The sequence below is a fragment of the Papilio xuthus genome, unplaced genomic scaffold (assembly GCF_000836235.2).
Source record: "Papilio xuthus unplaced genomic scaffold, Pxut_1.1 DF824992.1, whole genome shotgun sequence".
Taxonomy (NCBI): Eukaryota; Metazoa; Arthropoda; class Insecta; order Lepidoptera; family Papilionidae; genus Papilio; species Papilio xuthus.
This window is the reverse complement of record NW_013533657.1, coordinates 6,241,937-6,254,515: the sequence shown is the minus strand read 5'-3', so window position 1 is coordinate 6,254,515 and position 12,579 is coordinate 6,241,937. Positions and strand designations below refer to the sequence as shown.

General features: G+C 33.6%; 1 protein-coding gene across 1 annotated transcript in view; it reads right to left on the bottom strand.

Moving 5' to 3' along the window:
- Window positions 1-12,579, bottom strand: part of LOC106126631 (myb-related transcription factor, partner of profilin-like) — a 48,186-nt gene continuing 35,607 nt past the window's right edge. Inside the window, exons 8-9 of the mRNA XM_013324377.1 lie at window positions 805-938; window positions 1-457 (exon numbers count right to left, since the gene is read on the bottom strand). Coding sequence (XP_013179831.1) covers window positions 225-457; window positions 805-938 — 367 coding nt within the window. The 3' untranslated portion in view covers window positions 1-224. The remainder of the gene's footprint in view (window positions 458-804; window positions 939-12,579) is intronic.

Below are 12,579 nucleotides of genomic sequence, written 5' to 3'. Positions count from 1 at the left end.
TCATATGAAACAAAAGATAAATATCATGGTAGGGGTTTCATTCTATACTAACCAGTCCAACTATGGAGTTATTAGTATAATTTCACGGCCAAACTTTTACGAAATAAAACAAAATAAATTATTTACTTTTGTATAAATGTAATCAAGTGTAAATCGAAGTGTAAATCGACGGTTAAATATGCAAAGTATTAGTATCAAGATAATTGCGATCTCCAGAATATTCCTTACTCCATAATTTTGTGTTCGGTAGAGTTTGTAGGCGCGTTCGAGTCGTGTGGCAACAGTGGTAGGGGCAGTGGCAGCGGTGGTAGAGGCAATGGTAGCAGCGCTCGCGACTGGAAACTTGCCAGCGAGTGCAGTAATGCTGCGGAATGCTCGTGCGCTTTACGACGTAGTTCTGCAACACTGGATGAACGTGCTTCCTCTTTAGGACAGCAGGGACATGGAGCTCCCCAACCTGTAGGATATACATTTGAAAATTACTTGTGTACTCCAAATTAATTTATGTCGCCTACAGATTGATAATTTTGTTAAATATTAATCTGACTAGGTTTATTAGCTGTATAAATATTTTATGAATTATTATGAATTCGAATATAACTCCGATTACTGAATACATCTTTCTATTGTTTGTAGTCAGCTTAACGCTGAAGGTTCCTGCAAAAAAGTTTACCCCACGTCCATGACTAATAGATACTCGTAAGTATTAATCTCTAGTATTTAATGAATTTGGTTTGTTTCCTTTTATTCTGTGTCAAAGAATATGCGACTGTCTTTTTTTATCCAATTTTAGTGAAAACTTACCTTTTAAAGGGAAGAACGGCTGCGATAGTTGATTGAGATGGTGGGATAGATGGGAGAGGTGCGGGGGCAGGAATAGTGGCGGAGCGGGGGGCGCTGGAGCCTGCTCGCCACCCGACGACCGGAATGCACCAGAACTGTCGCAAAGAAAATTATTCCATAAGTATGTTTAATAGGAATGATGACTACGATTAATTTCTATTCAAATTTCATCTTTCGGGAAGCTCCGACATTCCTAACTACTTGATAACTGTTTGATTTTTTATTAAGTTAGTTGCCAACACATACGGAACCTTTTTATACGTTTTTTCTTATAATTTTTATATTTCGAACTTAATGCATTTTTTTTTCTTTTTTTCTATTCAAATTGTTGTCAGTTGTAAATATATCTTCAATCAAACAGCGCGTGCTAATATTATTCCATTAGTCTATTTTATATTTTCATTTTCTCTTTTTACTTTATAATATAATTTTCCAATGTTTATCAGAATTCAACCGCTCTTTTTTTTATATCATAAGGTGGCAAACGAGCGAGCAGCCACCTGAAATCGCTGATATAGCGAAGTGACCTTTGCCCACAGACATACGCAATTGCATATGCGTTGCCTACCTTTAATCGACAGAGGAGAGGATGCACAGAAAGAAAATATATAATATATGTAATATTTACTAGCTTAAAGTACATATACACTTAATTATAAAGCAAAAAAAACATTATTTTTTTTATATAAGTGAAAATAAAATAAAACATTTCAATCGTTCTAATTTAAGTTTATACTTTAACGATATTTTTTATTCAATTTTTTGTTCAGATTAAAACCATTCAATACCCTTATTTGAATATATTTGAGTGCAGAAAGAAATAGAGATACGTTCCACTGGTATTGATCTGGTGCGACGTCCCGCGCCACTTTGATCCCTAAATATCGTTTGCGATCAGCCAACCGACGAAGATTGAAGACGAACATTTTATTTTATTTACTACTTTGAATAAAACTCACTTAGACAATCTAATTATATAATACTTCTATTTATGTCGTATCAGATTTAGTCAGGGTTTATACAGTTAGAAATATTGAGGTTTATATAAAATGAAGTAGACTTTAATTCCCGCTTGCGATGTAATTGCAATTCACAGTAACAACTAAAATCATGATTTTATATAAATTAATAAAAATTTAATATACCTATAACAATATGTAAAGTTTATTAGATAACATGTAACGAAACTATAACTATAACTATTTAGCAATTGAAAAATATAATAACTTAATAATATATACATAAACTTAGTAAACTTTAATTATGCGTATTTAAATATTTTTTTGTAATCAAAATCAAAAGCTGATTAATTTAAATAATGTTAATAAAATAAACAAATTGCCGTTTAAAATTCAAATTACTTAAACTTATTTACTACCAACTGCATCCTACACTACTTGGGAGTACAATTTGCATTATAAACAGTCAAAAAATAAAGAACGATTATATAAACTCAACCAAATCCTCGAAAAAAATCTCTCAAAAGAATTATAGCTATAAAAACTAACAAAAAACAATATTGTAAATTGTTTTAGCGCGCGTACGTGCTCGATGGGTTGATGCTGTAAAATTCAGCAGCATCGCACAGCTGTGAAGAGATTGGAGACAATGAAATGAGCGGAGTAGAGCGTAGGTGTCGCGCTCCCACATTCCCTCAGTGCATAGCCGATGTAGTGGAACGACGGTCACAAAGCACAAGCGACAGCGGGTACATATTAATATTCATAACTCTAAAGTAACCTGTATTACTTGTCTTACGATTTAATTTATTATAATTTATTGTCGTACAATGTCGCTTGAGACTTCGTCCGAGTGGAATAAAAAATAAATTCCCGCTTTACGCGTTTTTCAGAAAAAGGGTCTTGAAAGACAGATGGTCGGACAACAAAGTGATCCTATAAAGGTTCCGTTTTTTCCTATGAGTTACGGAATCCTATAAACTGAGTAACTATATTATTCTAGACTGTAATCTTTATCTATTATTCCTCTAGCTCCTATCAGTGATTCTGGAGATACGATAAAAATAAAATATTAAAGGATAAATTCTTGATCTACTTTTTAGCCTTGCGCCATATAAAATTTTAATATTATCTCTAAAGTATTGATATGCAAGTTCAATAAGGGACAGAAACTATATCACTTATTTTATTCGTAAATTTAAAGTAATCGATTGTATGAATCTAAATACGCTACCGCTTGTGAATTGCAGCTCGGATTCCCCGAGGCACTCGTTCAATGGAATCAAAGGATTTGCGTTCATTACGGCGCGTAATAATTGATGGAAGCCGACGGCCGCCACTGACAGTTTGGCTTGCACTATGTTCAAACCCTACGACCTACACCCTTGTGCTATTTTACTTAATATACACTTATAAATTTCCAATATGCTATTATATTATCTTTAGTCCGATAGATTTTGAAGAGTGAGACGTAATTCGATTCGTTTTCTATTCCGGAATATTTTGACGTCAGTCGGGTTTATTGATTTAAATAACAACCAGTTTAATTCACCTTTTGTCTTTTGTTTCTTGACAATTTATAAATGTGTAGAGGACGATCCAATATTTGGAATATTATTTGAATAGTTTTACGTTGGAAATTATAACAAAATGAAATAGCAACATCTAATATTTAACGTGAAACGTTGTCATTTGATAAGTAATAATTAATTTGTTGGAAACACAAAGTGTAGGCAGTGGGGCTGTGCAGATTCCATTAGTAGCACAAGGGTCAAGTCATCTTGGGACTGGCTAACGAAGCATGCCTCTATTAATTGGTTTCCGCGGGGGTAGGAACGGGGTTGTGGTGGGGTAGAGGGGGTTAGGAAAACGTCCTCCTTCCAGACTCGGCTAATATGAATATTCAACTAGCGAATTGAATACAAGAAGGTTTTGGGAACAAAGAGAATTGATGTAATCTTTAACACCTCCAGTAATTGCTTTCAATGAAATGGGCCAGTATTAATATTGTCCAGTATTAATAAATACTTTATTGGTCGAGACGACAGTATTAAGTGAAAATTTGTTATGTTTACGCTTTGAAAATCTTACAAATATTATAAACTTGCTCTCGCCTGTGAAACCGTCCGCGCGGAATTAAAAAACTGAATTAGTAACCTATGTGTTCCTTCAGACTATGTTCTACATGTATATCAAATTTCATCGAGATTTGTTGAGCTATCCTGGAGATACTTTCTAACAAACATCCATCTACCCAAACATCCATCCATCCATACACCCAAACATTCGCATTTATAATATTAGTAAGATTCAAAATCAACAGATGTTTATTGGTTATTTGTAATTTTGTTAACCGAGTAATGCTGAAACGGCTAAAAAAAACTTTCGCCACCATACTCAAAGACGCTTATCAATCTCATGTATTCTTTAAACTTTCTTAGGTCTCAAATTAAACAAAGGATGCGTCTATAATACTTATATCAATCTTTATATATAATATTAGAATGAAAACATACAGACATAGTATATCTATATAGTAAAGCTAAGCTCTTGTCAGTTGGTATCACAGTGGGCACATTTATGTATCGGACGTTAAGGCGCCTCGTTTGAGAGTAGGTAATGACTGGTGTTAATTATTCATGCAATTAACTGATTATTGCGACACCAGGGGGAGCTTTGGAACGACTGGACTATGCTCTACTACACATATCTGAAAATACATAGAAACTAAATCTATCACCAGTTAAATATATACCAATCTTCCTGAATAAAATAAAGTTAAAAATTTTACTGTTAAACGAATTAATGCCATTGTTTTCAATAGTACTAATAGAGGTTAGATTTACTTTTTATGAAAGCTTTGGTAAATGTAGAATTTAATATTCTGCCAAAGACGTGGCATACTGGCCACTAAGAACCTTTGCCTTTTTAGATTAAAAAGATAGGTGAAAGAGAGAAGAAAATCGCGCGGGAAGTATTAACATAGAAATCTAATCGCGAATAGTGCTCAACGAAATAATATTGTAAATCTTACTAATATCATAAATGCGAATATATTTATGGATAGATGGATGTTTGTTTGAAGGTATCTCCAGAACAACTCCATGGATGATTCTTGAAATTTGGCATAAATGTAGAACATAGTCTGGAAAAACACATATGCTACTAATTAAGTTCTTTTAACTCCGCGCGGACGGAGTCGCGGGCGACATTTAGTATGTATATAAGTTTTGTATAAGGAATCTGACTACCTAATAATACAAGCTTTGTCCTGTATTATTAAGAAAGGAAAGTCTTTAACTAAAAATAGATTGTTCTCTTCTGTTAGACATATATTATTTAAGTTTGTGCGTTACAAAATGTACTCACGCTAAGTTTCAAATAAACGTAAAAGAAATTTGACTTAAAGCTTTAGCCTTAATTTACAAGTCCAAAGCGTATATATTATCCGTGTGTAATGCAATATCGTTACTTAACACATAACATAACCTCATAAGCGACGCGCCTGCGACAACAAATTACTGTCAATTTATCGCGTTGCATAATTAATTTTCATTTGTGCGCGCCAAGTGTGTATTCCGTTACTGGTACAACTATATTTTGATCATTTATTCATGTACCCGTGTCAGGCATTTCATGATGTTGAATATCAAAGACGAGAGACAATCGAATAAGCTCCGAGCCACAGGGAACGCTTTGTTATATAACTTACCTAAGGAATGCTTTAATGTCACTTCGCCTTAAGTGTTGCCAATTCTTCACGCCTTTTTACTTGTGCTCTTTGTGTTATTGACAATTTTATATAGGTATTATGTCTGGTTTACATTATGCCAGTACAGTAGGACAGTAGCGCTGGCCTGGAATTGACTGCATGGGTTTTTATTATGCCAGTTACATGCTAGCGCCGACTTTGCTACTGTCATATAATATTCAATGAATCACGCCCTCTTTTGGGAAGTCACGTAAAACTCTATCTAGCAGTCCTTTTAAACTCTCATGTTAATTTATTTTTTAATCATTAATATCTGATTATATACAAACTTATTATTATATTATTTCATCATTCTGATGTTTTAGAATAATTGCAAATAAATATACATATTGATTTGAGGCCGTGTAGATTCCAAAATCATGTTAAACGGTAAAACAAGATATAAATAGTTAAAAATCTTTCACTAGCAAAAGCTGTATATGTTCAGATATACGTAGTTTTTATTAATTTATCTTTTCAAATAAATATAAAAACGATGATAAAATTAGATTAAAATAGCCTCACACTGCCTTCTTATTAAATAAGTTAGCTTTTACAAGACAGGTAAAATGTTAAAACGAAGCCACACCGTGTACCTACATCTTTAGGAACAATTTAAGTGGGAGGTGTAGGGCAGGTAGGGGGAGGGGGGCCTAATTGCCAATTTTCTCTTTACGCCATTTTTTTCAGCTTTTAAGGAGAAAAATTCGTTAATGCATATTTAATCGCCATAATCGTCGGTCCCTCGCGAAATTACCCAACGCTTTCGCTTTTTTAATTCTAGCAGACTTTTTAATGGAATACTAAGCATTTAAACTTTTAGAAGCTATTATTTAAGATTAAATCTTTTGTAAATAGATAAATTGTATTATACTGTATATGAGAAGAAATTAAAAGACATGTTTGAAGTCAACCAACCCGCACTTGTCCAGCGTGGTTGACTATGGCCTAATCACCCTTAATGATGATTATACCAAAAATACAGTTATATAATGTTACCGGCTGTCAAAAGGTTAAAAATGTTATAACCCTTTGACCGCCGGTGATTGATATTATTTACGTCAATGTAATTATAAATAAATTTCAGCGTGAGTTCCAGTTTTTGAGAAAAAGTGTCTTGACAGACAGACGGACGGACAACAAAGTGATCCTATAAGTATTCCGTGTTTCCCATAGGAAACCTCATAAGGTACGGAACCTTAAAAAGTATGTATACTATACTCAAACTACTTTAGGTATAAGCATTTTATCTTTTTCAAGATTTTATTTCAGAAGCCTTCGTCTAATAAAGGATTGAAATCTATTAATCTGGCTGGTAAAATTGGCTAAAATTACCAATTCTAGATTGGTTTTTTTAAAGGATAAATATGAACCAAAAATATGTATCAGTTAATAAAATTTCATTTTTTTTTACTTTTGCTAAAATTTTACATCGGAGATTACAATTTACTATCACCAACGTAAAACCAAACTATTCCGGTCTCCAGGGTGTTAGAGCCCCGGGTCCATCATATTCTTTGAGCCCTGTAATCCCACGCCTCATGTATAATGCGCGCATATAAATTTCAATTTTAAACCGTTGCGGGCTCAAGTTACAGCCATTTGCGGAATTACTGCGAGTGGGGTCGCGGTGCGCGCCTAGTGCACGTAATCAGGTAATGCGTTCTCCACGACATATGAATAATCTAATGGTAGGCAAAGATACATATCTTTTTATTCTCGCTGTACTTGCAATATTTGTCCAAAATGTAAATACAAAGATACAAAAAATTCTGCAAGTTATCTATAATTTGTCGAAATATTTTTGTGTTTTTTATAATATTATAAACGAACATCATCATCAACTCGCTATACGTCCCAACTGAGACGTCAACAACGCTCTGTGCGGGTTGACTTCACACATATCTTTTGAATTGCTTCTCGGATATGTGCAGGTTGCATCGCGATTTTTTACTTAACAATAACGTTAGGTCGGGTAAATTCGGCAACCAAGCGACCACCTGCAATTGCTAAAATAACGAAGTGACCGTTGCCTCTGACAGGGGAGAGTATTAATAGAAAATTTAATATTATTCTAAACCTCAGTGTGTACCTGTCTTAACTTTTACAAAGTATGCATATTTCAGCAAGGCACTACTTGTCTTTGAGATTTAGTTCACAAAATCGATTCTCTAAGCAACGATTAACATTTGAATATCGATAAGACAAAATCGATTTGTACGTAACAGGCATGTTACTTTAACCCTCCGGTACCTCTGAACCTCAAATCCTCAATCCGCGGTAATCCGACGCAAGAAAATAATAACATTTGTAGATCCGACCGCTAATGTACCGCGACTCCCCGCGGACTTTAAACTGCTTACGGCTTTAAAAATCCTCGACGAACTGCTTTTGTTTTTTTTTAACCATCAAATAAGGCATCGGTATATCAGGGTTGATTTTTGGGGTTGAATTTGTTTTGACAATGAAACGCATAGACTACAAATAAATTATCGAAAAAAGATGTACGAAGCCTTAGCAGTTATTAACTATTATTTTTAGGTAAAATAATAGTTTTTATTTCTTGTGTTCGTTTTTTTAGACATTATAAATTAGAATCCTTTGGTGCGAATGACGTGCTTTCGTTACAGTGTCAGAATGAATAGTGAGGAGACACAAACGTCGATATTTTTGTAAGGCTAGTGTTGGGTCAATACACTGACACATTTTCGGATTTTCTTCCTAATACTTAGAAGCGATATAGTAAATTACCGATAAAAATATCTTGCTTGGATTCTCTTTGAACACTTATTATTGTATTTTTATTGTCCTTAAGAATAAATAATCGTATATTTAATAACGTAGAAAGATTATTAAAAGAAATCAAAATAGATTAGAATTAAATTCAAGTGGAGTAGGGTTGACAATTCCAAACAAAACTTCATCAATCATACTTAAATCGTTACACAAATCAATATATGAATGAATAATTTGTTTTAAAAGAAAACAAAATTGCTCTAATGATTGTAATCGAAACTCATTTGTCCGAATTACGCGTTTAAATTGATACAGCACTAGTATCCCCCGCCTCGCCCCGCATACGTCCCCCGCAGCGGACGTCCCATCATAAATTCTAATAAAACACAGCTCATGTTATCAAATTAGAAAAATTAAAAGTGATAAATAAAGTCCAATTAAACGTTATTGCGTAAAAAAGGCATAAATTAAAACGTTGAATAAAGTCGGCACGGACGATGGAAATGCGCGCGACAATTTTGTATTAGGGATGGGAAGAGTAAAAGAATTATTTTAATCATATCGAGAATTGTTAATTTAATAGCCTTCGGATTCCTTTAGATTATTATCAATTTTTTGCTGGAAATTCTGTCTAATAGATAAGTTATTTTCACATGTGATGAGTCTAGGGAAACTATAAAAACCAAAATCTAAATAAGTGTACATCATATGAGAAAATAACGATGTTACCTTAGAAATAATTTAATGTAATTCTTTATTACAATCTCAATGTTTTTGATGATTATTTTTAGTTGTTAATCAATCATTATTAAAAAAGAATTAGTCGTGCTAACTAATTAAAATTCTAATTGTTGTTAAATTAACCGCAATGTTAAAAGCTGGATTAATTTATCGATATTATTACATTTGTCACGCACAAGACTTCACTATGCGTTACGTCACACGTGTCCACTAATTACGCGCTTAAATTATATTAATTAAAGCGCTCAAAGGGTTCCGTCACGAATTGAAGAGCGTTTGTGGAACTCCGGTCGTCTTTGTGTGTTCATATGAGGGTCACATTAGTTTTATTTCTAAATCAATTATGTGATTTCTGTTATCACTAAGAGATTGGATTTATTGTTTCACTAGCTGTCGCCCACGACGCCGTCGAATTAAAAAAAAAATAATAGCCACATAGGCTATTCCAGGTTATGTTTTATAGCCCCGCCAAATTTCATTGAAATACTTTAAGCCGTTCTGGATAAACCTTCAAACAAATATCCATCCATCTAAACATTCGGTTTTAAAATATTGGTAAGTTTAAAAATTTTGTATTTCTAACTTGATAAAATTTAATTTTCCAAATAGATTGAAAAGGGTTTTTAATCTATACTTTTATACTGTACTTGTAAGAAAACAGTAAATTTTGTTTATTTTATAAGGTAATTGGCAACAATCTAAATCAGTTCTACCAAAATCTTTGTGCTCGAAATTACTAAGAACTTAATTTAACATGATGTTGTTATACATACTGAAAGATAAGCTTACATGTAGCTCAATTTAAAAAACATCCAATGAAGAAATCAACCCTCTAACCCACGCAACTATTGTGAGTGGGCGGGGCGGCGCACCCCCGGCCGCGACCCGTGCCTCCAAGACTTAGTCAGACGCATGAAGCCTTTTGAATCTTATCACAATTACCACAAGGTTCCCACGTGAGACGCGACTATATGAGTAGCAATTTCACTCATGAATAATGTAACAGAGTCCGCCCCGTAAATGCGTTACGATTTTTCATAATAGCTCCTTTTTGATGTTCAGAACGTTCCGGTCCCGTTACATTGTGAGTTATTTATCCCCGGCTTCATACAGTTTAGTTTATCCGTTTCGCTTTCTCGCTTTCGCTATGGGAGAGAGAAATTGTTTACCTTCTAAATAATTTTACTCGTTCTAGACATTTAACATTTTGTATACACATTAACAACAAGAAAATTGTTAATATAGTTGTATCGTTTGACGAAATAATAGTATGAGAAAATTGTGTTTTGTGCAATAGAGGAACACAAATATAGGTTCCTTCCTTTTTGTAATTAAATCCATTTTAAAGAATTTACTTCTTCTTGCTTCTTGTCGCATATATTAATTTCTATCGTATTAAAATTGAGAAAAAGTAAACGTATCTTAATGTGAATTTGTCCGTTAGATTTGTGAGCTTGGGGCAAAGGAATAGGATTTCCTCTCCGACCGGTCGTTAGCAATCACGAGTGTTTGTGCGGTAAACTCGTTACGTCGCCGCGTCGTCGCGTTGTGACGCTCCGTGACTCGATTTCTTAATCCGAACCTCGAGTCCGGACCTGCACTTTATCCGGACCTTTTTATCCTATAGAGAATTCCGGATAATATCGACAGGAAGCAATCCGACGTACGTTGACGTAAATAACATCAGATGTTAGTAGTTTGTTATATTATCTGTGAAAAACAATTTCGATAATAATCAAATTTTTTTCTTTAATTTTTAAGTCTCAAAGCTTAACTTTTATTTATGAATTTAAAAAGTTAATACAATATTTAAAGACGGTTTAGTCATGTTGAAAAAGTTGAAATTTATCCGAAATTACATTTAACATAGAGGCGGCGCAACCGAATGTTCATAAATTCATAACCCAACTGATCCCGGCTCGTTGCCTAAGCAAGAATTTAATTATCATATTTTATACCTCATAATACTTACGAAAAAGATATTCAATTATATAATTTTCCCTCTGAACATTCCCTTTTCATTTCTCATTTGGATTTTTCTCTTAAGCAATTACGGAGTCGCCTACGGGAGCGGAGGAAGATTGGATCCGAGCACATTTCCACGGACATTCTAAATTATCTTTTAACAAGTGAAATGTTATGCTAACTTATGCGCGAGCCTGCGGTTTTGTTTGCGTTTAATAAAAGTGTGTTTCGCGGATGATTTTATGAGTTGTGCCAAGTTGTGAATACGTTTGTGAACAGAATAGAAATGGCCTCATTTCATATTTCAAGCGAGATGCGTTCGGATTATTAGCTTTGTTTTTCATTTATATTTATAACAGATTTATATGAGTTTTATTTTTATAATATTCTAGATAAAAGTATTAAACTTTTAAAGTTTAATGCTTTTATAAAGTGATACGTTGATGGTTCGTCGTTATCGCTCGAATGTATGCACCTATCAATATGATTTCATGTGAATTCAATAAAACTATTATAATCATTTAGCGGAGATAGACATTTTTTCTGATTCAGCGTCATCTTTTCTTAAAAAAACCTAATACTATTGTGTCATTAAATCCAATTAGGTAATATTTATTATATTTATTTTATTGTTGCTTATATTTAAATATATGTTTCTGAATTAATTCATTGACTGTAACCGTGTATTGATTTCAAACTCTTTATATGTATGTAAGTTCAATATTATAGTTTGTTTGTTTTTTTCTCTAGTACTTAATTTATTTACGCGAATGTTGTGTTTGCCTGTAATTGAAATATGTTTTAGCTTACTCTTTATCATGTAACCTATGTACTAAGTAAAATTGTATGTAACATATTTTGTTGGCATTCCTAAATAAATAAATAAAAAAAAGTAACGAGATTTCAAATGTAGTTGAATGTATGTCCAAGAAAGGATATATAAACAGAAGTTGAGCAAAATTTACATAATAAATTTAAATACAAACTCCTAGCATTACTAACAACAGGAATACTATAAGCATATTACAAGATATTACATTATTAACTATAAAGTTAAACATTAAGACCACTCGGCTTCGTACAAACGAGATTGACGCTGTCTACTACAAGCGGCGGACAGAACTCGATTCCGGCAACCGTATCCCATTCCCGGAGAACTCGTAATCGGATCCCGCGGCCGGGAACACAAATTATCCGGGAGCGCCGAAACTCGCTAACTTCGTCAACCCTATCGACTACAGATAGAGAACAAAGCGAAACCACAATTGGAAGTACACCGTACACATGAGTCTAAGTTTTTAAAAATGCCGGCTCTTTGAGAGTCAAACTCGATAAGGTGCCCGTGGGACGCGTAAATGCAATTTGCAAGGAATCGCTAGTCTTGCCTTTGACGTCGCGAGTGCCTTTCCACATTCACTTGTTTTTGCGTCTTTTTAAACGTGTCTAGTTTTGATATTAGTTTTATAAAAATGCTCGCATGTTTAAAATCTATTTTACTATTAAATAAGTATATTTCAATTAGGTTGTAATATGTAGAGTTTTTTTTGTCAACTAAACCATTATAAAATGGGATTATTCTCTGTC